Raw genomic sequence first — 25243 nt, forward strand, 5'->3', positions numbered from 1 at the left:
GGTGGAGAACCTCCGACCTCCTGCAGGTGGAGAAGGCTCCTGCTGTTGGTGGAGAATCTCCTGACCTCCTGCTGCAGGTGGAGGACCTCCTGCTGTAGGTGGAGAAGCTCCTCCTGCAGGTGGAGAAGCTCCTGACCTCCAGCTGTAGGTGGAGAACCTCCTCCTGCAGGTGGAGAACCTCCTTGTGTAGGTAAAGAATCTCCTCCTGCGGGTGGAGAAGCTCCTGACCTCCTGCAGGTGGAGAACCTCCCGACTTCTTCCTGCAGGTGGAGAAGCTCCCAGTTTCCTACTGCAGATGGAGAACCTCCAGACCTCCTCCTGCAGGTGGAGAACCTCCAGACCTCTCCTGCAGATGGAGAACCTCCAGACCTCCTCCTGCAGGTGGAGAACCTCCCAGACCTCCTCCTGCAGGTGGAGAACCTCCCGACCTCCTGCAGGTGGAGAAGCTCCCCAGTTTCCTACTGCAGATGGAGAACCTCCAGACCTCCTCCTGCAGGTGGAGAACCTCCCGAACTCCTGCAGGTGGAGAACCTCCAGACCTCCTCCTGCGGGTGGAGAACCTCCCGCCCTCCTCCTGCAGGTGGAGAACCTCCCGACCTCCTGCGGGTGGAGAACCTCCCGACCTCCTATAAAGTTCATTTCAATGTGAACTGACTGACGGAGGCTGAAATGTGAGTTTTGCAGCAAACTGGGACACATTTTATTTATTTATTTATTAATTTCCTTATTTGTGATTCAGGAACGGGGGCCTCCTGCATTATTCGCATCCTTTTCACAATAAAAGCGTGTGTGGTGACGCCACCTGTCGTTTTCCCTCGTTGACTCTTCCTCTGACCTCATGAGCTCCTCAGCCGATCTGTTCCCCCCCCCCCCCCATATGAGAACATTTAAAAGGTGTGGTTTACAAACGCACAGAAAAAAAAAAAAGTGTAAAATCCTCGGGGGGAAACTTTTCGTCAGGATGGTTTTGTTTCCTGTGAAGCAGAAACTGTTTTGTTTGTTTTCCTCCCAGGCTGAAGGGAATCATGAGGTTGAAGCAGAACGGTCATGTGACTCGCTGCTTTTAACCCGCTGATGATACGGCGACGCCGCGGGAATTCTCACACTTCAAGCAGAACAACAAACACGATAAAAGTGCTCATTCAGCAATAAAAAAAAAAAAATAGTTTCTATAACTCCTGTAAATAATACTTAAAAGCGAAAATTGCCTTTTTTGAAGCAACTTCATGAGCTTCTTCTCATGTATTGTCAAATTAATGCAACTTTTCTTCAGTTTCTCCACATTGTATGTGTATTTAATACACAGAAATATAATTGCGTGTACTTTAACGGTGAAATTTTCACCAGGAAGTGGCCCTTGGGGGTGCCGTTTCCACGGCAACGGCTGTCGCTGCCGCTGAAAATGAGAAGGGGGGGGGGGGTTGGAACTTTTCGGAAACACTTTCGATTCCAGGAAAACTCATTTCAGAAAGGTATTTGACAAAATTAAATCCAGTACAGTCTGTTTTTACATGTTCTTTCTTATTGATACTTTAACAGTGCTTCGTGATGCGTTCAGGTGCATCACGTAACTCTGCCTTCCGACATGTGAGGAGCTACACGGGAGCGACGTTACATTTTAAACTCAGCGAGCTGGAACAGTGGAGTTTATACATTATACTCGTATTTTAACATGTCGAGGGGGGGAACTTACGTGATGCACCTGAACGCATCGCCCAAAGTTGTCCTGAATATAGTTGTCCTGCCAACTTTGCTATACTTTGAAATCCAGTCCTTGAAACGAACGATGCTGAAAACTAGCGGTGGGCGACTTGTCCGTTCATCTTGCTTTCTTTTTTTTTTTCGGGGGCGACTCCACTCCTCCGTCTGATCTCCTCTTCTCATCTAGTTTATTTTTTTTCTGCGATCTTTCGCTTTGTAGTTTGTCATATTTTTTTCCCCCCCTAATTTTATACTTTTCTCACAGAAACTTCCCGACTAATAATGAGTCGCTTGAATTTTTAGTCGGTGACCTTATTGCGCTTTTCTTTTCTTTTCTTTTTCTTTTTTTTCCGCCTCCTATTAAATCTCACTGCGTTTGATCATACATCAGCGCGGCGCTCCTCCCGGGAGGCGGCCATGTTTTTCCAGCGTCTGACGGACAGACTGAGTAACGATCTGGGCTTCGGGGGGGCGTGATGATTTAATGAGGTATTGTTTTTCGCGTCTCCACACGGAGTTTTTTTAATTCCCGGGAAGAACTTTGATGAGGCGCCGCCGTCGCTCCTCCCGGAGTTCGTCCGCCGCTTGTTAAACAAGCCGCCGCCGGTAGAACTCGCCGTCCCTCGTGGTAAAGCTTCACGCTGCCCCAGCGGACGGGACGCGTTCTGACTGCAGCTCGCCGGCTCTGCTTGTTTCTGGTTTATTACGTTTTTAGGAAGAAGGGAAGTATCTTTTACAAAAACGTACGTGCATACATTAGCCCTTCTTTCCTCCACTGCATCGTGATTAAAGCCGCTTTTTAATATTTATACCAGGAGTCTGCACAGCAAACAGCCACAAACATTTTTTTTTTACTTTTTTTCATATATATATATATATATTTAATTTATAATTAGTTTTATTTTTATTTAGTTTTTTTAATTAATTAATAAATTTTTGTTTTATTTTATTTTATTTTTATTATTTTATTTTATTTTGTTTTATTATTATTTTTTATTTTTTTATTTTTTTATTTTATTCTTATTTTATTTGTATAGTTTTTTGTTATTTTTTTTAGGGTGGGGGTGATGTGAGGTAACAAACGTTGAGCTCCACCCTCCACCGCTCCACCTCTCCACCCCTCCACCTCTCCTCTCCACCCCTCCACCTCTCCACCCCTCCACCTCTCCACCTCTCCACCCCTCCACCTCTCCACCTCTCCACCTCTCCACCCCTCCACCTCTCCACCTCTCCCACCCCTCCACCTCTCCACCTCTCCACCCCTCCACCCCTCCAACTCTCCACCCCTCCACCTCTCACCCTCCACCCCTCCAACCTCTCCACCCTCCAACTCTCCACCCCTCCACCTCTCCACCCCTCCACCCCTCCAACTCTCCACCCCTCCACCTCTCCACCTCTCCACCCCTCAACCCCTCCACCTCTCCACCTCTCCACCCCTCCACCCCTCCCACTCTCCACCCTCCACCTCTCCACCTCCTCCACCCCTCCACCACTCCACCGCTCCACCTCTCCACCCCTCCACCCCTCCACCACTCCACCCCTCCAGCTCTCCACCTCTCCACCCCTCCAACTCTCCACCCCTCCACCCACTCCACCTCTTCACCCCTCCACCTCTCCACCCCTCCAGCTCTCCACCTTCTCCACCCCTCCACCCCTCCAACTCTCCACCCCTCCACCACTCCACCCCTCCACCCTCCACCTCTCCACCCCTCCACCTCTCCACCCCTCCACCCCTCCACCCCTCCACCTCTCCACCCCTCCACCCCTCCACCTCTCCACCACTCCACCTCTTCACCCCTCACACCTCTCCACCCCTCCAGCTCTCCACCTCTCCACCCCTCCACCCCTCCAACTCTCCACCCCTCCACCACTCCACCCCCTCCACCCCTCCACCTCTCCACCCCTCCACCCCTCCACCCCCTCCAACTCTCCACCCCTCCACCACTCCAACCCCTCCACCCCTCCACCTCTCCACCCCTCCACCCTCTCCACCCCTCCACCCCTCCACCCCTCCAGCTCTCCACCCCTCCACCCCTCCACCCCTCCACCTCTCCACCCCTCCAACTCTCCACCCCTCCACCCCTCCACCTCTCCACCCCTCCCAACTCTCCACCCCTCCACCTCTCAACCTCTCCACCCCTCCACCTCTCTCCACCCCTCCACCCCTCCACCACTCCTCCGTTCCACCGGTGCTCCTCTCCGCTGACGACATCGTATCGCCTTCGTTCTAAAAATAAAAATTCTGCTTGCTTTGCTTCCTCGCCGCTGAAACGAGAGCTTGAAGTATGAAATAAGAAATCTGACGGGGGTGTGGGGTGGGGGGGGTGGAGGGGGTGGAGGGAGGGTGGAGGGAGGGGGGGGTGTAGTGCCTCAGTTATTAGTACAGATAAAACCTCCACTGTTCCGTCAACGCGGTCCCGTCGGCGCCGCTTCGCACTGAACACAGTGTGTGTGTGTGTGTGTGTGTGTGTGTGTGTGTGTGTGTGTGTGTGTGTGTGTGTGTGTGTGTGTGTGTGTGTGTGCCTCCCCGGGGTTCAGGTGTCACCGCCGGTCTTTCGCTGATCTTCGGAACGAAGGATCGACACCGGACCAAAGGTCCGGAGCAGCTTTCCAGAATAAATTAGAGAGAGAGAGGAGAGAGAGGGAGAGAGGGGGAGAGAGAGAGAGAGAGAGAGGGAGAGAGAGAGAGAGAGCCTGTGGTCATGTTACTCAGCATGGGGTCAAAGGTCAAAGCCAATGAGCCGCCACATACAGAGGGGAACTCTGTTCCCCGCTCGACTCCTCGGTGTGGAACAGCAGCCTCTTGGTGTTGTTGGGAGGTAATGAGACACACACACACACACACACACACACACATACACACACACACACACACACACACACACACACACTTGCCGCCAATCAGCCCAAATTTAGACGCTTCTTATTTTCGACCCACATTTGCCGTCTCATCGCCCCGAACGTCTCCTGGTTCCTTGTGTGTTTTTGTTGTTGTTGTTTATTTTTCCTGGCGGGAAAAAACGACCGGCGCTGAAGACAGACGGAGTAAACCACCGTCCAGACTACTAACCGCTAGTAAGCACCGGTGGTTACTGCTGGTAACCATTGGTAACTGCTACTAATCACTGGAAACCATTGATAACAGCTGGTAACCAATGGAAACTGATAGTAACCTTTGGTAACTACTGGTAACCGATGGTAGTCGTTGGTGACTACTGGTAACCGATGGTAACCATTGATAACTAGTGGTAACCGATGGTAGTCGTTGGTGACTACTGGTAACCGATGGTAAACTACTGGTAACCGATGGTAGTCGTTGGTGACTACTGGTAACCGATGGTAACCATTGATAACTAGTGGTAACCGATGGTAGTCGTTGGTGACTACTGGTAACCGATGGTAACTACTGGTAACCGATGGTAGTCGTTGGTGACTACTGGTAACCGATGGTAACCATTGATAACTAGTGGTAACCGATGGTAGTCGTTGGTGACTACTGGTAACCGATGGTAACTACTGGTAACTGATGGTAGTCATTAGTAACTACTGGTAACCGATGGTAACCACTGATAACAGCTGGTAACCAATGGTAATCTTTGGTAACTGCTGGTAACCGATGGTAACCATTGGTAACTACTAGTAACCTTTGGTAACTGCTGGTAATCGATGGTAACTGCTGGTAACCATTGGTAACTGCTGATAACCATTGGTAACTACTGGTAACCGATGGTAATCATCAGTAACTGCTGGTAACCGATGGTAACTGCTGATAGCATTGGTAACTATTGGTAACCGATGGTAACCATTGGTAACTGCTGGTCACCACTGTTTACAGCTGGTAACCGATGGTAACCACCGCTGGTTGTCCAGGTAGAGGCTGGTTGATGCAGCGTTGAGTTTCACTGTTCAGCTCCTGACATCAATAATGTCTGACATACTTTTATATACTTTATTATTATATTAGTACTTTGTCTGTGTGGGTATTAGAGGGATGTACACACACACACACACACACACATACACACACACACACACACACACAGCTTAGCGGGGGTCGTCCTCCTTCCTTTAATCTGCAGGTCGACGAGTAACAATAATCTACACTTTATGAAATTGAACTGCAGGAAGCAAATCGTCATGGAGAGCTTCCTGTTTCCTGTCTCCTGTCTCCTGTCTCCTACCTCCTGTCTCCTGTCTCCTGTCTCCTACCTCCTGTCTCCTGTCTCCTGTCTCCTACCTCCTGTCTCCTACCTCCTGTCTCCTGTCTCCTGTCTCCTGTCTCCTGTCTCCTACCTCCTGTCTCCTCTCTCCTGTCTCCTGTCTCCTACCTCCTGTCTCCTTCCTCATTCCTTCTGCCTCCTGTCTCCTGTCTCCTACCTCCTGCCTCCTTCCTCCTACTACCTCCTGCCTCCTTCCTCCTACTCTCCTACCTCCTTCCTCCTTCCTCCTACTTCCTGCCTCCTTCCTCCTACCTCCTACCTCCTTCCTCCTACTTCCTGCCTCCTTCCTCTTCTCCTGCCTCCTTCCTCTAACCCTCCTACCTCCTTCCTCCTTCCTCCTACTTCCTGCCTCCTTCCTCCTGCCTCCTTCCTTCTACTTCCTGCCTCCTTCCTCCTACCCTCCTACCTCCTTCCTCCTATTTCCTGCCTCCTTCCTCCTTGCTCCTTCTCCTGCCTCCTTCCATCCTACCTCCTACCTCCTTCCTCCTTCCTCCTACTTCCTGCCTCCTTCCTCCTGCCTCTTCCTCCTACCTCCTTCCTCCTATTTCCTGCCTCCTTCCTCCTTGGCTCCTTCCTCCTGCCTCCTTCCTCCTACCTCCTACCTCCTTCGTCCTTCCTCCTACTTCCTGCCTCCTTCCTCCTTGCTCCTTCCTCCTACTTCCTGCCTCCTTCCTCCTTGCTCCTTCCTCCTACTTCCTGCCTCCTTCCTCCTTGCTCCTTCCTCCTACTTCCTGCCCTTCATCCATGAGGGCCACAATGCCCAGCAGATACCCCCCCCCCCCCCCGACCCCCTGCCCCCCCCCCCCCCCCCCCCCCGACCCCCTGACCCCAATCCCCACAGGCAGCGTCTCCTGCCCCTCCATTGTTCCCTCCAGACCCCCTGCAGTGTTTCTGCATTCAGTGGGTGAAAACCAGCTTAAGCAGATTTCAAACATACGAGGTTCCGGCGGCAGAAACACCAGATTATAGAAAAAACAATCTCTTCAATATCTGCTGCCGTTTGGGACGGTTGGAAAAATTAATTACATTCATGTGCAAAGCTGTGATGAGAAGAATAAAGGGGAAAAAAATGTAAGTAAAATAAAATGGAATACAATTATTACAATAAAATAAAATAATTAGATTATTTCACATGAATCAAATCAAATTTAAATACAATAAAATAAAGTAAAATGAAATAAAAACTATTACAATAAAATAATCTAATTATGTCACGTGAATCAAATCAAATTGAAATAAAATAAAGTAAAATGAAATAAAAACGATTACAATAAAATGAAATAATTAAATTATATGACATGAATCAAATCAAATTTTATTAAAATTCAATTAAATAAAAGGATTACATTAAAATAAAATAAAAATGAATAAAGAAATAAATCCCTTAAATTAAATTAAATTAAATTAAATTAAATTAAATTAAATTAAATTAAATTAAATTAAATTAAATTAAATTAAATTAAATTAAATTATGCTCCAGAACAGTGGTATTCGTTCCTCCACCGGGGGGCACCAGAGAGTTCAAGAGGGTCGTGGGGACGCCTTGTCCCGACATGACTTTCCTATAAACTAATTTGAAGAAAATGTCATTAAAAAAGACATAAAGAGACGATATATTGATCATTTTTATTACTAAAGCACTTTTTAAATGAATTCTGTTGATTTCAGTGACCAATTCATTATTTCAAAATAAAAAGTGAAGGAGACAAATCAAAGTTTCAGTGTAAAGCGTCTAGATATGAGGAGAGTTGTTCTTCAGGCGAGTCCCGCCCGATGTCATGTCGACTCGCTGTAACTACAACACAACTGTAATCATCAGATTACTTTATTATGAGTCACGGTCTTGCTTCACCACTAATGACACCTTGCTCTTCACACGCAGTTTATAAAACTCCGTCGTCTGCAGTTTATTTTGTTGTTGTTTACCTGAGGAGGTCATGAGGCGAAGCTCCGTTAAATCTCAACCACACTCCTCCTTTTTCAGCTCGTCTCTTTATGCAAACGCTCTGCTTTGTTTATGCAAACGCTCTGCTTTGTTTATGCAAACGATCTCATTTGTTTATACAAATGCTCTTATTTGTTTAAGCAACGGCCTCGCACCGAAACTTCCTGCCGACACGTTTAATTATTAAAGAGCTTTAACTTAGTTCATCGCCTTCATTTTGATTAAACTATCACTTCATCATTTGTTTTGCTTTTACTGCCTTTGCTTTCCTTCTTTTTATAGAATTTTAGTGCCTTAATCTTATTAATCACTTTGTTTTAATTAATTTAATTTGTTTCCCTGTGAAGAACTGAGAACTGCCTCGTGTCTGAATTGTGCTGCAGAAATAAATTTGTCTTGCTTTGAAAATCAGCTCCAAATCAAAGCAACATCAAAGAGCGACAACTATCAGATATAAAACTATGTATTGATATTTTTTTTGCACCTTTAATTAAATGTTTTGCATCTCTAAAAATCTATATCTTGTGTTTTCAGGGTATAGGTGAAAAGGTTAATTCAAAAAAAAAAAATATTTTTCTTTAAATTATGTTCTAGAAACCTTGTAAATTGTCTCCATAACAGATTCGAGGCCCCTGCAGTGACTCATCCGGACCACCAGGTGGCGGTAAAGCGCGTGCGCGCTCGCTCACTCTGTGAGGTCTGACCTCACCAAGATGGCGGCGCCCGGTGCAAAGTGCAGCAGGCTCGTTTCCGCCTGCAGGAAAGTGGGAAGTTTCCTCTTTAATTCAGCTTTTATCGCTCAGGAGGCGTCTCGGGTCAACAACATGGACTCGCAGCGACCCACCAAGGTTGGTCGAACTTATTTTTTATCACGTTTGGCTCCTATTTTATGTTTATACTCATAACTGTGGTCACAACAATGAGAAAACGACTCGTTTCGCGGTGCTGTGAGATCTGAGTGACCGATAAAGGAAGAAGCAGCGCGTCTTGCCGCAGTTCCTGTGTTTTTTATGTCGATTCCTTCGGTTTCTGGTGTTTAATTTGAGCTTTTTTTTCCTCCGCAGCTCGAGTTCGCCGTGCAGATGACGTGTGAAAGCTGTGCGCAGAAGATCAAAGCGGTTTTGGAAGGGAAACCAGGTGAGACCAGATCGTAAAGAGTTCCTATTGTCGTTCACATCGCCTCAATCTGGTTTGTTCACCTGTCTGTGTTTGATCAGTTCCAATATGAATTGTACTTTTACAAACATCATGAACACGGTTGAAGCAACAAGTGGGAACGACGGGAGGGGCGATAAGGAACAAAGCACTTTATTATGATGCAGTTAAAATACCTCCTTTAGTGTGTTTACAGTTATAATTAAATATATGTAGTAACAGAAGTGACTTGACACACTGACAGCATTTATTTTTTTTATCAAAAACGTGTTTGTGTTCAGGTATTACAGACTTCCACCCCCCTACCTTGCATGACAATGGTTTATTCCACTAATTCTGAATCTACACGTTTGTGGAAGTTAATTTTGTTTTGTTGTTGTTTTTTTTATTATATCGCATTTTATTTATGAAACATGATGAACAAATTAATCCAAATTTTGTTCATGACATACTTTTTTTCCCGTAACTGGGCTGAAATGAAGGAAAACATCTGTCATTGATGTTGTCCACATCAAAGACTTTTACCTGATTAGAAATAAGTGGAAGTTTTGTAATTGACCACTTGAGTATTAGAAGACATAATTTATGCTCGGGTTTGTAGTATCAAGATGAACAAAAAACTAAATAATCAGTGAAATACCTGCTTCCTGCTTGCACTCTGGGTAAATTAATTATCTTCACTAAATCTAAATTATTATTATTATATTATTATTATTTTACCCAATATGTTTTGATAAGAATATTCATTTGCTGTTTGTTTGTTTTTTATTATTATTATATTATTATTATTTTACCCAATATGTTTTAATAAGAATATTCATTTGCTGTTTCTTTTTTTTTCTTTAATTATTATTATTATATTATTATTATTTTACCCAATATGTTTTAATAAGGATATTCGTTTGCTGTTTTGTTTTTTTAAATTATTATTATTATTTGTTTATTATTTTACCCAATATGTTTTATTAAGAATATTCGTTTGCTGTTTCTTTTTTTAAATTATTATTATTATTATTATTTTACCCAATATGTTTTAATAAGAATATTCATTTGCTGTTTGTTTGTTTTTTATTATTATTATATTATTATTATTTTACCCAATATGTTTTAATAAGAATATTCATTTGCTGTTTCTTTAAAAAAAAAATATTATTATTATTTGTTTATTATTTTACCAAATATGTTTTAATAAGAATATTCATTTGCTGTTTCTTTTTTTTAAATTATTATTATTATTATTTTACCTAATATGTTTTAATAAGAATATTCATTTTCTGTTTGTTTTTTTTTATTATTATATTATTATTATTTTACCCAATATGTTTTAATAAGAATATTCATTTGCTGTTTCTTTTTTTTTTTTTTTTTTTAACATATCCACATGATCAAGCAGGTTTGTTTGCGACTGTTGAAATTTCAAATTTCGCCCAACTTTTTCGTCACTTTACACTGAAAAACGGCTCCCAAGGTGGAACTTTTTAAAAAAAACAGTCCACCTCCGTGAATATCGAACTTTTTCCCCGAGTAAATAATCCCTCCTGACGTGATCTATTCGTCTCCCCGCAGGAGTGACGTCGTTCAGCATCGACGTGGGGAAGGAGGAGGTGCTGGTGGAGGCGGCGCTGACCAGCGCGGAGGTCCAGGCCCTGATCGAGAGCACCGGGCGGCGGGCGGTGCTCAAGGGCATCGGGGGGTCGGAGCGAGGTGGGGGAACCCGAACCGCCGACGCTTTTTAATATCCCGGCTTTTAACCAGCGTTCAACACACACAAGCTGCAGCCAATCAGGCTGCCAGCACCAGACTGAAGCAGCCAATCTGCCCGGCAACACACACACGGCTCCTCTGATTGGCTGGGCCAGGAACATGATGGCTGACCACACATACACACGTTTTAGAACAAGAATGACACCCACTAGTGGCCCAACAGGAAAACTACATCTTTTTTTTTTTTTTTTTGTCATTTCAATGTCAACGTACATGGTTTTCAGAATGTTACCGTGTAAACGTGGAACTTTTCCGACACACTTGAAATGGTGCAAACGAGGTTTAGCGAAGATCTGGGCTCAAACCCGCGTCTTTTGTTGAAACGACATTCGATTGTGTTTTTTAATTCACGACATAAAATTCAAATTGCTCACAAGCGCCTCAATTCTCTAAAAAAAAAAAAAAAAAATGGTTCCATTTATTTGCCGTGGCGTTAACCCTCTGGGGCCGGCGGACGCACCGGCGCGTCCTCGTCACATGACCGTCTGAAAAGGCAGTAGCGTCACAGCGCGGCGTCGTCTGGTCCAGCGTTTCAATCCGTGTCGAAAGCGCAGATATAAAACTACAAGCTCGTTTTTAAATGACGTCGATCGCCAAAATAAAAGCGGAGATGTGAGGAAAAATATGCGTGACCCTTTTGGAAATAGTTTTACAAAAACGCCTGAGGCAGTGCTTCTATTTCACTGTAAATATCTGTATAGAACTGTTTGTTCAGTCCTGTTTTGATAAAATTTTAGTTAATTATAGTTTAGATTTACTTTACAAGTAAACAAAATGATTCGTTTACCATGTCTGTGACTTTTATAGTCAATAAATCTGTGTTTTTACCAGCCGAATTTGTAATTTTATGGTGTTTTTAGATCCACTGTTTTAATACAGTATGCCAAAGTGATGAAAATACTTCAGAAATGCATTTATGAGGTTGTCCTGAACAAAATGACACCAAAAAAGGCAAAGTTTAAGGATTTTATATCTGAGATATAAAGGAAAAATCAATTGTAGTGAAAAACGGCACAAAAGGCTTCAGACCCCGAAGGGTTAAAGAGTTAATCGGTACTACAGGTTTAACACAGCCATGTTCTCGTCTTATGCCAGATTTGGGCGCGGCGGTGGCCATGCTGGAGGGGGGGGGCGGCGTGCGGGGGGTGGTTCGCTTCCTGCAGCTGTCCCCGGAGCGCTGCCTGGTGGACGGGACCATCGACGGCCTGGCGCCCGGCGCCCACGGCCTCCACGTGCACCAGCTGGGCGACCTGACGCACGACTGCCTCAGGTGGGCGGCGACGACCACGTCTGGGAAATACGACCACGATAGAAATACAAGTAAAATATCAAAAGTCTGGACCTTTTAAAATGCCAGTATTTTGTAAATTCTACTAGTTTTATCTCTTATTTCTCAGCCACTGATTTAAAAAAAAAAAAAAAAAAAAAAATGTTTTTTATTTACAACGAAATTCCAGATTTTGTGTTCGACTCCCTGAAGATGGAAAAAAACAAAAAAAAGTCTTTATTTTCAATGAATTCACTTTATTTAAATTAAACATTGGAACAACATTGCTTAAGTAATAATCCTCTCCTCTCCTCTCTTTTCTCCTCTCTCATCCTCTCCTCTCTTCATCCTCTGCTCTCTCCATCCTCTCCTCTCTTCTCTTTTCTGCTCTCTCCATCCTCTCCTCTCTTCTCTTTTCTGCTCTCTCCATCCTCTCCTCTCTTCTCTTTTCTGCTCTCTCCATCCTCTCCTCTCTTCTCTTTTCTGCTCTCTTCTCTCCATCCTCTCCTCACTCCATCCTCTCCTCTCTTCTCTTTTCTGCTCTCTCCATCCTCTCCTCTCTTCTCTTTTCTGCTCTCTCCATCCTCTCCTCTCTTCTCTTTTCTGCTCTCTCCATCCTCTCCTCTCTTCTCTTTTCTGCTCTCTTCTCTCCATCCTCTCCTCACTCCATCCTCTCCTCTCTTCTCTTTTCTGCTCTCTCCATCCTCTCCTCTCTTCTCTTTTCTGCTCTCTCCATCCTCTCCTCTCTTCTCTTTTCTGCTCTCTTCTCTCCATCCTCTCCTCCCTCCATCCTCTCCTCTCTTCTCTTTTCTGCTCTCTCCATCCTCTCCTCTCTTCTCTTTTCTGCTCTCTCCATCCTCTCCTCTCTTCTCTTTTCTGCTCACTCCATCCTCTCCTCTCTTCTCTTTTCTGCTCTCTCCATCCTCTCCTCTCTCCATCCTCTCCTCTCTTCTCCTCTCTCCATCCTCTCTTCTCTTTTCTCCTCTCTTCTCTTTTCTCCTCTCTCCATCCTCTCCTCTCTTCTCCTCTCTCCATCCTCTCTTCTCTTTTCTCCTCTCTTCTCTTTTCTCCTCTCTCCATCCTCTCCTCTCTTCTCTTTTCTGCTCTCTCCATCCTCTCCTCTTTTCTCTTTTCTGCTCTTCTCTCCATCCTCTCCTCTCTTCTCTTTTCTCCTCTCTCCATCCTCTCCTCTTTTCTCTTTTCTGCTCTCTTCTCTCCATCCTCTCCTCTCTTCTCTCCATCCTCTCCTCTCTTCTCTCCATCCTCTCCTCTCTTCTCTCCATCCTCTCCTCTCTTCTCTCCATCCTCTCCTCACTCCATCCTCTCCTCTCTTCTCTCCATCCTCTCCTCTCTCCATCCTCTCCTCTCTTCTCTTTTCTGCTCTCTTCTCTCCACCCTCTCCTCTCCTCACTCCATCCTCTCCTCTCCTCCCATAAAGAATAACTAGCTCCCTCCTTGTCTCTGCAGTTGTGGCGAACACTTCAACCCGTTTGGAAAACGTCACGGAGGACCGGAGGATTCTGAGAGGGTGACGACTTTATGACTTCTGGTTGACAGTGGTCAGGTTAATGGAGGAGGAGGAGAAAGAGGAGGAGGAGGAGGACGAGGAGGAGGGGAGGATGAGGAGAAGGAGGATGAGGAGGAAGAGGAGGAGTAAGAGAAAGAGGAGAAGGAGGATGAGGAGGAAGAGGAGAAGGAGGATGAGGAGGAAGAGGAGAAGGAGGATGAGGAGGAAGAGGAGAAGGAGGAGGAGGAGAAGGAGTAAGAGAAAGTGGAGAAGGAGAAGGAGGAGGAAGAGAAAGAGGAGAAGGAGAAGGAGGAGGAAGAGAAAGAGGAGGGGGAAGAGAAAGAGGAGAAGGAAGAAGAGGAGGAGGAGAAAGAGGAAGAGGAGAAAGAGGAAGAGGAGAAGGAGGAGGAGGAAGAGGAGAATGAGGAGGAAGAGAGAGGAGAAGGAAGAAGAGGAGGATGAGGAGAAAGAGGAGGAGGAGGAAGAAGAAGAGGAGGAGGAGAAAGAGAAGGAGAAAGAGGAGGAGGAGGAGTGGGAGGTGGAGGAGGAAGAGAAAGAGGAGGAGGAGGAGAAAGAGGAAGAGGAGAAGAAAGAGGAGGAGGAGAATGAGAGAGCTGCAGTGTAACAGGTTGTTGGTTGCAGCACGTAGGGGACCTAGGTAACGTGGTGGCCGGGCCGGACGGACGAGCCTCGTTCAGACTGGAGGACACACAGCTGAAGGTCTCACACACACACACACACACACACACACACACACACACACACACACACACACACACACACACAACACACACACACACACACACACACGCAGGATGACCAAGGTGTGGCTGTGGACCAGGTGTGGGACGTGATTGGACGGTCTCTGGTGGTGGACGCCGGCGAGGACGACCTGGGCCGCGGCGCCGGGCCTCTGTCCAGAGAGACGGGCAACTCTGGACCACGGTGAGACACGGAGACGCGGAGACGTCGCCATGGCGACTCTGACGTCTGAATGGTTGAAGTTCGTGAGGTTTTATAAGTATCGTACTTCAAACACCGACGACACTTTGAAGAGACAATCGTAGCGAAACATCTGGAAACACGACGATGATGATAGAAATAGAAGTCAAATATCAAAGTCTGGACCTTCGATATTCTAGTATTTTGTATATTAGATTAGTTTTATCTCTTATTTCTCAGCCACTGATTTTTAAAAAATATATTTTTATTTATTTCCACTGAAATTCCAGATTTTGTGTTCGACTTCCTGAAGATGGAAAAAATCTCTTTAATAAAACTAAACAAAAATTATTTTATTTTAAATTAATTCACTTTATTTAAATAAAAAAATCAACGTCGGAACAACATTAAGTAATAATCCTCTCCTCTCTTCTCTTTTCTCCTCTCTCCATCCTCTCCTCTCTCATCCTCTTTCTCTCCTCTCCTCTCCTCTCCATCCCTTCCTCTCCTCATCCTTTCTCCTCTCCTCTCCTCTCTCTCCATCCTCTCTCTTCTCCTCTCCTCTCCTCTCTCCATCCTCTCTCCTCTCCTCTCATCCTTTCTCCTCTCCATCCTCTCCTCATCCTTTCTCCTCTCCTCTCTCCTCTCCCCTCCATCCTCTCTCCTCTCCTCATCCTTTCTCCTCTCCTCTCCATCCTCTCCTCATCCTTTCTCCTCTCCTCTCTCCTCTCCCTCCATCCTCTCTCCTCTCCTCATCCTTTCTCCTCTCTTCTCCATCCTCTCCTCATCCTTTCTCCTCTCCTCTTTCCTCTCCTCATCCTTTCTCCTCTCCTCTCTCCTCTCCTCTCCATCCTCTCCTCATCCTTTCTCCTCTCCATCCTCTCCTCTCTCTCCTCTCCATCCTCTCCTCATCCTTTCTCCTCTCCATCCTCTCCTCATCCTCTCCTCTCCATCCTCTCCTCGTCCTTTCTCCTCTCCTCTCTCCATCCTCTCTCCTCTCCTCCCCTCTCCTCTCCTCTCCTCCCCTCTCTCCTCTCCTCTCCCCTCCCTTCTCCCCTCCCCTCCTCCCTCCATCCTCTCCTCATCCTCTCCTCTCTCCTCTCTTCTCCATCCTCTCCTCGTCCTTTCTCCTCTCCTCTCCTCTCCTCATCCTTTCTCCTCTCCTCTCTCCATCCTCTCTCCTCTCCTCCCCTCTCCTCTCCTCCCTCCATCGTCTCCTCTCTCCTCCATCCTCTCTCCTCTCCTCATCCTTTCTCCTCTCCTCTCCATCCTCTCCTCATCCTTTCTCCTCTCCTCTCTCCTCTCCCCTCCATCCTCTCTCCTCTCCTCATCCTTTCTCCTCTCTTCTCCATCCTCTCCTCATCCTTTCTCCTCTCCTCTTTCCTCTCCTCATCCTTTCTCCTCTCCTCTCTCCTCTCCTCTCCATCCTCTCCTCATCCTTTCTCCTCTCCATCCTCTCCTCATCCTCTCCTCTCTCTCCTCTCCATCCTCTCCTCATCCTTTCTCCTCTCCATCCTCTCCTCATCCTCTCCTCTCCATCCTCTCCTCGTCCTTTCTCCTCTCCTCTCTCCATCCTCTCTCCTCTCCTCCCCTCTCCTCTCCTCTCCTCCCCTCCATCCTCTCCTCTCTCCTCTCCTCTCCTCTCCCCTCCATCCTCTCCTCATCCTCTCCTCTCTCCTCTCTTCTCCATCCTCTCCTCGTCCTTTCTCCTCTCCTCTCCTCTCCTCATCCTTTCTCCTCTCCTCTCTCCATCCTCTCTCCTCTCCTCCCCTCTCCTCTCCTCCCTCCATCGTCTCCTCTCTCCTCTCCTCTCCCCTCCCCTCCTCCCTCCATCCTCTCCTCATCCTCTCCTCTCTCCTCTCCTCTCCATCCTCTCCTCGTCCTTTCTCCTCTCCTCTCCTCTCCTCATCCTTTCTCCTCTCCTCTCTCCATCCCCTCTCCTCTCCTCTCCTCCCTCCATCGTCTCCTCTCTCCTCTCCTCTCCCCTCCATCCTCTCCTCTCCTCCTCAGACTGGCCTGCGGTATCATCGCTCGTTCAGCAGGTCTTTTCCAGAACCCAAAGCAAATCTGCGCCTGCGACGGCGTCACGCTGTGGGAGGAGCGTGACCGGCCGCTCGCCGGGACGGGGCGGAGCCAGGTCGCCATGGAGACGCCGTCCGCAAACCTCTGACGCCCGGGACGACGGCGTGGCGGAGAGAGAGACGGGTGGAGGACGTCCAGTGGACGGAGCGGCAGCGCGAAGGGACGGCGTCTCGGGGGACGTTTAGTTTGTGTTTGACGCCTGAGAGGCTTCAGACGCACTTTTGAAAAGTCGTAACCTGGAAGAATGTATTATTATTGTTATTATTATTATTATTATTGTTGTTACTTTGAGAGGTGGCTGTAGGTATATAAGATATACGTGTTTGTTTTGTTTTGAAATTCTGATCTTGTTTCACGTCAGATTCTCAAAATAAACAAAACAAGAGTTTCGTGGTTCGTCTCTGATCGACATCATGTTCATCTGCTAAGTGTTTGTTGTTTGTTTGTTTATGAGGCACTTACTGAACCTTGTTTTTGTTTTCCTATAAAATAACAAAGACGCCATTTTAAGCCATGAAATGGAAAATAAAAGATGTAAAAATGACCAAATATTTTAAAATGAAATAAAAAAAAAAATTTCTATTAATTTGTGCTGGAATTTTGTGATTTTTAGAACAAGATGAGACCAAAACTTTAGAGACCGAGACATTAAGAGACCAAGACTTTAGATACCAAGACGAAGACCAAGACTTTAGAGACCGAGACTTTAAGAGACCAAGACTTTAGATACCAAGACGAAGACCAAGACTTTAGAGACCAAGACTTTAAGAGACCAAGACTTTAGATACCAAGACTTTAGATACCAAGACTTTAAAAGACCAAGACTTTAAGAGACCAAGACTTTAGATACCAAGACTTTAGAGACCAAGACTTTAGAGACCGAGACTTTAGAGACAAAGGCTTTAGAGACCGAGACTTTAGAGACCGAGACTTTAGAGACCGAGACTTTAGAGACAGATACTTTAGAGACCAAGACTTTAGATACCAAGACTTTAGATACCGAGACTTTAAGAGACCGAGACTTTAAGAGACCAAGACTTTAAGAGACCAAGACTTTAGATACCAAGACTTTAAAAGACCGAGACTTTAAGAGACCGAGACTTTAAGAGACCGAGACTTTAGAGACCGAGACTTTAGAGACCAAGACTTTAGAGACAGATACTTTAGAGACCGAGACTTTAGAGACCAAGACTTTAAGAGACCAAGACTTTAGATACCAAGACTTTAAAAGACCAAGACTTTAAGAGACCAAGACTTTAAGAGACCAAGACTTTAGATATCAAGACTTTAGAGACCAAGATCAAAACTGTAGAAGACCAAGCCCAAGACTTTAAGAGACCAAGACTTCAGGAGACCAAGATGAAGACCAAGACCAAACCTGTAGAAGACCAAGCCTTTAAGAAACCAAGACCAAACATTTAGCAGACTTTAAAAGACCAAGTCCAACCCTCTGAGGGGCAGAATCCCAGTTAAGACCAAGACCAACGCATCCCAGGTCCTCAGCAGCAGCAGCAGCAGCAGCCATCGTTCCCCCCTCCCCTTCCTCCTCCTCTTCCTCCCCCCCTCCCCTCCCCTCCTCTCCAGCAGTATGCCCGACGCTCAAACGGAAGCAGGCGCTACCATTTTGAAACGCGGCACCGCTTAGGTAAGATGGTAGATCCTCTCTTGTTTCCCCTCGAACCGCCTCGTCCCGAACCTCCAATCCTCCATAAATCACGTCGCGTTCGACGCCTTGTCGCGTTGTCGGGTTTTTTTTTTTTAATTCGGGCGCGTGCAGCTGCTCGCCCGCGTCGTTACGCAAGAAAGCGCCTCGGTGTTACACCGTTTCCGCTCCTCTGCGGGGGAACGACAAGAGAAAAGAGGGGGAAAAAAACCAAAAACGTGATCGTTGCTAGATTGTATCGATTCACACGTTTTTTTTCCTCCAGCGTTTCGTTCGTTCGTCGTCGTGAAGCGATTCCGACGTTTTTCGACGACTCGCGTCGCGTCTTGTTTATCGTGCGTTTTTTTTTTTGGGGGGGGGGACAAAACCACAAAAGACAACAAGCATCTCCGTTCTCCCTCCGCTCGCATGACGTTTCCTCCTTTTGTCCTGTAAAAACAACACAAAACGTGTCTGTATAACGTCCGTGCTTTTATTTTTGTAGGTTTATTTTTCGATTATTTTTTTATTTATTTTATTTAAATTTTCTTGGGGCCACATTGTCAAATGTGTTGACTCAGCGTCGCGCTGCGTCATCAGCAAAAAAGCCACAGCTTCCCCCTCTGGCCATGCAGCAAACTCACACACACTCACACACACACACACATCAACAACCTGCATGTCTTTTAAGTGTGTGTGTGTGTGTGTGTGTGTGACCCCCCCCCCCAGGGGGGAGGTGTACGGGGTATTTCATTCACCCACGAGCAGCTTAGTGGAGCCTAAACCAAAAAATAGAAATGCCATTCTCTGGTGTCCTGTTCCAGGCTTTGCCCTTTGATTTACAGCCCGCCATTTAAAAAAAAAAAAAAAAAAGAAGTGTTGTGGAGGAAAAAATGGTGTGGACCAACCTGTGGGGAACCCCGTTTTTAAGTTCCAGAGGAAGGGAACCGTTTCAAAATAAACATTCAAATTTAGTGTTTGTTCTGCGTCGTCGTTCGCGGCGGCTTCAATTTTAAATGTCTTTTATTTGCAGGGTTTAAATCCTGGAATTCGCCATGGTGGAACTTTTCTTTCACGCGCCCCGGTTCCCCCCCCCACCCCCCCGGGCTCGCTATCGAACTCGCGCACCGCAAAACCAACATGGCGGCCGCCCGCGGCGGCGTGACTTAAGAGAAAAAAAATGACGACAAAAATACACAAACCCTGAGATTAAGCGCTTTATGTGGTTGTGATCCGCAGGAGGGGCGGAGTTACGTGATGCGCCTGAACGCACCGCCGGGCATGAAGCTCATTCACCCGTAAAAACCCACAAATTAGCCGCGTGAAATAACTGGCGGGAATTACGGCGTGTCGGCGTCGGGTCAATTTTTGAAAAACGGCTGCAAAAGGTGGAACACAATTTGCACTGCTGCTATTTTATTTTATTCTATTTTCTTGTGTATATACTTATTTATTTATGTACGTCGGCACCAGGGGAGACGGCAAAGTAAGAGTTTCACTACACTGTGAAACCTGCTTTTACTGTTGAAATGACAAATAAAACACCTTGAACCTTGAACTTTTCGAAAACGCGCCACAACTGGACTTTGCGGAAACGCTCCGTCTCCATGGAAACGGGCACGTTTATTGTTTCTTCACCGTCGTCTTTGTGTTTGTTTGTTTGTTTTCCCCCCCCGCAGCGCCATGGACAAGAGCCACACGGTGAAGCTCTTCGTGGGCAACCTTGCCCTGGACACCACCCAGGAGGAGCTGTCGGCCATCTTCGAGCCGTACGGCCAGGTGGTGAGCTGCAGCGTGCTGCGCCAGTTCGCCTTCGTGCACCTGCAGGGCGACGGCGCCGCCGAGCGCGCCATCCGCGAGCTCAACGGCCGCGAGTTCCGCGGCCGCAACCTGGTGGTGGAGGAGTCGCGGGGCCGGCCGCTGCACTCCACCAAGGTGTTCGTGGGCAACCTGAGCGGGATGTGCACCACCGAGGACCTGCAGCAGCTGTTCCAGACGTTCGGGAAGGTGCTGGAGTGCGACAAGGTCAAAGGTCAGCGGCGTTTCAAATATGCTAAGTTAATATACGTTGCAATGAATTGCATTTTCATACACTATGCATTTGTCACGGCGACGCGTAGCCTTTTTTTAACTAGTTGATTTCAATCATACCCGTGTGTATATGTGGGTATATATATATATATATGTAATTAAATTAGTATTTTACGTATTTCTGCACACTGATAAACACATTAGCTTGTTTTTCTCGTCCAACACGCGTGAAAAGGTGCGATTAATCCTCCAGTATTACCTTGTCACATCATTTAGTTGTATTATAAATATATAGTTTTATATGTAAATGCATACAGTGATAATGTCACGTAATATAAATGACAATACATTCGTACACACGTGTGTATATGCATATATATGTATATATAGTAATGTATATTTTTGCACTCGCATCTAAACTTTCACGCCATTTTGTTATATTATAACTATAGATTTATATGTAAATATATTTAGTAATGTCACGTAATATAAATGACAATACATACGTCCTTCACACGCCGTTAGCATGTGAAGTTTGAATCCGGCTTCATGGTATTAATAAGTTGTGGTATTGGTCAGTAGCTGCAGGTTTAACATCGGTAGCCGGTGGTTGTGGCGCCGTCCCTCGACATTCAGCCAATCGGGTGCCGCCGGTCTCGTGGTAACGGTGACTGTGGTTTGTGCCGCCGCAGGCTACGCCTTCGTCCACATGGAGAACAAGGAGGACGCGCTGCAGGCCATCGAGGCGCTGCACGGCACGTCGTTCAAGGGCCGCCCGCTGTCGGTGGAGCTCTCCAAGGTGCAGCCCAGCAAGCAGACGCCCACCGGCAAGATCCCCTGCGTCAACTGCGGCAAGCAGGGCCACTACGCCGGCGAGTGCCCGGTGGGCAAGCCCTCCCTGGAGCAGTACCAGAGCCAGGCGGCCGTGCTGGCGGCGGCGGCGGCGGCGGCGGCCGGCCTGCCGCTGCAGGTGCAGCAGAGCGTGCACAACTCGGTGTACAACACGTCCACCTTCGACCCCACGTACGCCGCGCTCACCGGCATCACCACCGGCACGCGCACCGACGGCAACCCGGTCAACCCCGCCGTGTACGGCGCCCTCGCCAGCCAGGTGTACGGCGCCAACGTGGCCAACCAGCTCTACGGCACGGTGGCCAACCAGGCGGCGCTGACCACGGGCGCCACGCAGGTGTACAGCTCCATGACGGCGAACATCTACGGCCAGGTGGCCGCCTCGCCCGCCGCGGCGGCGGCGGCCGCCGCCTACACGACCCCCGTCTACTCGCCGGCGGTGGCCAACCCGCCCATGTACCTGGCGGCGGCTCCGGGGCTGGAGATGCCGGCGGCGGCGGCGGCCGTCAACCCCGCCTACAGCGTGGCCTCGGCGCTCTACGGCACGGCCACGCCGGCCTACGCCCACATAAGCGCAATGGGCGCGGCGGACCCCGCCACCGCCATCTTCGAGGCGGCCCGGCAGGCGCACTACTTCGCCCAGGGCCAGCAGGTGGTGGCGGAGCAGCAGGCGGTGGCGGTGGCGGCGGCAGCGGCGGCCGCCAAGTCCGGCGACAGGGACCGCAGCCCACTCCGGCGCTCGGCGCCGCTGCTCCCGGACCCCGTGATGAAGCCTTTCATGTACCAGCGGGCGAAGCCGCGGCGGCCGCTGCTCCCGACGCCGGCCGGCCGCGCCGCCGAGGAGGCGGCGGCGGCCGCGGAGGCCGCGGAGGACCCCATGGCCAGGTAGGACGGAACCCGCCGGAAAGTCTGAGAAACTCTGAACTTTGAGCCGCAGTTCAAAGTGATTTTTTTTCTGTTCCACTTTATAAATGGCGTTGGCCTTTCAGAAGATGAAAGTGGAAGTTCTTTTTTCACCAGCGTTGGAAATAAATGCCAGATATTGAATGTTGAAGCGACGTTACGTCTTCTGTCAAACATCTGCAGCCATGAAATCGAAATAAATCCAGTTGATTTAAAGAACTGAACTCAGTCGCATCTGTACTTTTTAACCTTTGATCTAAACTAAGTAGGTAGATTATAACTGGGGTTTGTCTCATGAGGTATATCAGGTGTTGATTTGTAATAAACTTAATGTGACGTGGAAATAAAGTGATTTATTGATTGATTTCAACTGCAAAAACAATGTTATTAGATTGTTGTTGTTTTTTTTGGTTCATTACTTTTAGATCTCTATCTGTACTGGTATCGGTATCGATACTGGTATCGATACTACTAACTATTGATTGTGGTATTGGTACTAGTAACAGTATTCATTCTCGTATTGGTATTGAGACCAGTATCTGTACTGGTATCGATACTGGTATTGATAATAGCAACAGTATTGATTGTGGTATCGGCACTAGTAACGGTATTCATTCTGGTATCAGTATTGATACTTGTAACAGTATTTATTGTGGTATCGACACTAGTACTAGTATTCCTTTTGATATTGGTTTTGGTACTGGTATCTACTGGTATCTGTGTCGATACAGGTATTGATAAAAAAGTATCGATTGTGGTATCGGTACTAGTAACAGCATTCTAGTATCGGTATTGAGAACCGTATCTGTACTGGTATCGATGCTAGTAACAGTATTGATTGTGGTATCGGCATGAGTAACCGTATTCATTCAGGTATCTGTATTGATACTGGTATACTGGAATCGGTGTCGATGCATGTATTGATACTAGTAACACTATCAATTGTGGTATCGGTACTTGTACCAGTGTCGAGACTGGTATTGATATTCATAACAGTATTGATTGTTGTATCGGCACTGGTATCGGTATCGATGCTGGTATTTATACTACTAACTATTGATTGAGGTATCGGTACTAGAAACAGTATTCATTCTGGTATATTTATTGATACTGGTATCGGTGTCGGTACTGGTATTCATTCTACTAACTATCGATTGAGGTATTGGCACTAGTAACAGTATTCATTCTGGTATCGGTATTGGTACCGGTATCTGTATCGATACTAGCAACCGTGTCAGTATCGGTCGGTTTCAGTACCGATATCAGTATCGGTATCGTCCCCGGTCGCAATTGTACACAACTGCACCACCATAAATACGGCGACCGTCCCTCTGAACTGTCCAACCAGAGGTATTCCGCCACTTCGCCTGGTCCCGTGTTTCTTTACCAGAGCCGTACATAATATTTATGTACATTCATATCTACAATTACTCATTTCCAGTACTGACTCGTGCCGCCGCGGCGTTCCCGCCGCCCTGAGTCCAACTACTCTCCTCTCGCCTCAGGTACTACGCCGAGTACTACCAGCAGCTGCAGCAGTACCCTCAGTTCCAGTACGCCTACCCGCCGCCCAACGCCGTGACGGCCATCCCCGGCATGCCGGGAGTGCAGGCCGTGTCGGCCGTGCCCGCGATGTCCGGCCAGCCCGTCGCCACGCTGGACGCTCTCAGGCCAGTGGTCCCCGCCGCCGCGGCAGTGGCCGCCGCCATGGCCGCGCCCAGGGTGTATGAGCCGCCGTTGCCGCCGCCCACGCGCAAGGAGGCCATCCTCCGCCGCCCCGAACTCTCCCTTCACACGCCTGAGCCCCCCTTCCGATAGTCGCACACAACTCTCTGCCCCCCCCCCACCCGCCCGCCCGCCCGCCACCCCCACCTTCCTCCTTCCTCCTCCTCCTCCGCCTTTCATCTCCTTTGATCACCTTACAGCAGCTGTATGTACGTGCGTGTGTGTGTGTGTATACGCGTGTGTGTGTGTGTTTGTGGGGCCGGGCTTTGAACCTCCTCGGTTTTTATTAACCTGCTTTTCCACGAGGGAAGTCGTCGGGCGAACCTTGGTCCAGTTTGCACACACACACACAGTGCAGCCCTGAAAACTCTCTCTCTCTCTCTCTCTCTCTCTTTATTTTTTTTTTAAATCGTGCCAGTCTCACACTTGTGCCAGTATTAGACCGACGCCGGCTCGGTCACTTCATATGCCTTTATTTCTGACCCAGTTCTGATTTTTTTTTCCTGACGCCAAAAAACAAACAAACAAAAAAAAAAACAACCTTTGATACGACGAAAAAAACAAACCTTTTTTGCCTTATGTTTAAATTTGTACGTTCACCAGACGGCAAGCCGGTGGTTTGCGCTTTGTTGTGCGCCGGCTGCATTGCATCGTGTCCCAACAGAACCAAGGTTGTGTTTTTTATTTTTATTATTATTATTATTATTATTATTGTTTTCCCGGGGGTGGGGGGGTGTTTTGAATGTGACGGAGGTGTGGAGGCTCTTTGACCTCGCAGCACAAACGCAGCAACTGCAGTGACAAAAAACAACAAAAAAAGACAAAGCACACATATACGTACTGTAATGTTTGTTCGGATCTCTTTCATCTCCTTTTATCTTTTTATTTCCCACCTCCCTCCTTCCTTCCCTCCATCCATTCACATCTACACTGATCCTCCCTCTTTCTAACGACAGCTGCCTACCTCTTAACGACTTTTATCCTCCGATTATTTTTTTAACTCATTCCCAGCTGGATAAAAGTGGGCGGAGTCACGTTTCAACCGTGCGATCTGATTGGATACACCCCTCTCCCATTGTGGGATCCGACTGGTCCGTTTTACTTTGAAAACACCAGCCGGTCCACAAAATCTCACTACTTCCTGTTTACAACTTTTGTGACCTGGTGTTCATGTGAACGCAGCCAGTTTGTACATATTCATATTAAGAGGCCTTTGTTTTTGGGTTTTTTTTTTAAAAACTAGTATACATGTTTTTTTTAGTGTAGTTTACATGTAACGTAAAGTCAGACTGGGAAGTGAAGAATTGTAAATGGATAAAAAAAAAAACACAAGAAACCCTACGTGTGACTACTGAATGAGCTGTTTTACTGCGGAACTTTAAAAAAAAAAAAAAAAGAACGACATGTGACGAGCTCAGTTATGTGCCTATTAAGTCTTGAGTGAAGTGCATTAAGCGGAGGGGTCTCCCTTTTTTATTTAAGTGCTTTTGACTTTTTAATCATTGAA

General features: G+C 47.2%; 2 protein-coding genes across 3 annotated transcripts in view; both read left to right on the forward strand.

Moving 5' to 3' along the window:
• Positions 1-17169, forward strand: part of ccs (copper chaperone for superoxide dismutase) — an 18310-nt gene extending 1141 nt beyond the window's left edge. The window contains exons 1-9 of one of the 2 annotated variants that reach the window (XM_080518985.1): positions 4265-4520; positions 8488-8714; positions 8931-9003; positions 10588-10725; positions 11881-12055; positions 13520-13580; positions 14202-14279; positions 14401-14504; positions 16512-17169. In XM_080518985.1, the coding sequence (XP_080375111.1) occupies positions 8580-8714; positions 8931-9003; positions 10588-10725; positions 11881-12055; positions 13520-13580; positions 14202-14279; positions 14401-14504; positions 16512-16671 (924 nt within the window). In that variant the 5' untranslated portion in view covers positions 4265-4520; positions 8488-8579 and the 3' untranslated portion in view covers positions 16672-17169. Of the gene's footprint in view, positions 1-4264; positions 4521-8487; positions 8715-8930; positions 9004-10587; positions 10726-11880; positions 12056-13519; positions 13581-14201; positions 14280-14400; positions 14505-16511 lie in introns of those variants that run through there. The other variant, XM_080518986.1, reaches the window with a different exon arrangement.
• Positions 17170-18164: 995 nt separating this feature from the next.
• rbm14b (RNA binding motif protein 14b) lies at positions 18165-25243 on the forward strand. Its single transcript, XM_080519120.1, has 4 exons — positions 18165-18228; positions 19905-20257; positions 20949-21993; positions 23517-25243. The coding sequence occupies exons 2-4, from the start codon at positions 19909-19911 to the stop codon at positions 23827-23829; spliced, it is 1707 nt and encodes a 568-aa protein (XP_080375246.1). The 5' UTR covers positions 18165-18228; positions 19905-19908; the 3' UTR covers positions 23830-25243.

This window comes from Blennius ocellaris, assembly GCF_963422515.1.
Source record: "Blennius ocellaris genome assembly, chromosome: 23".
Lineage (NCBI taxonomy): Eukaryota > Metazoa > Chordata > Actinopteri > Blenniiformes > Blenniidae > Blennius > Blennius ocellaris.

Excerpts from the sequence above, each read along its gene's own strand:
- rbm14b (XM_080519120.1), top strand. The coding sequence starts at position 19,909 with ATGGACAAGAGCCACACGGTGAAGCTCTTCGTGGGCAACCTTGCCCTG. Across the intron at positions 20,258-20,948 it reads GGAGTGCGACAAGGTCAAAG|GCTACGCCTTCGTCCACATG; the intron begins GTCAGCGGCGTT and ends GTGCCGCCGCAG. Across the intron at positions 21,994-23,516 it reads GCGGAGGACCCCATGGCCAG|GTACTACGCCGAGTACTACC; the intron begins GTAGGACGGAAC and ends CTCTCGCCTCAG.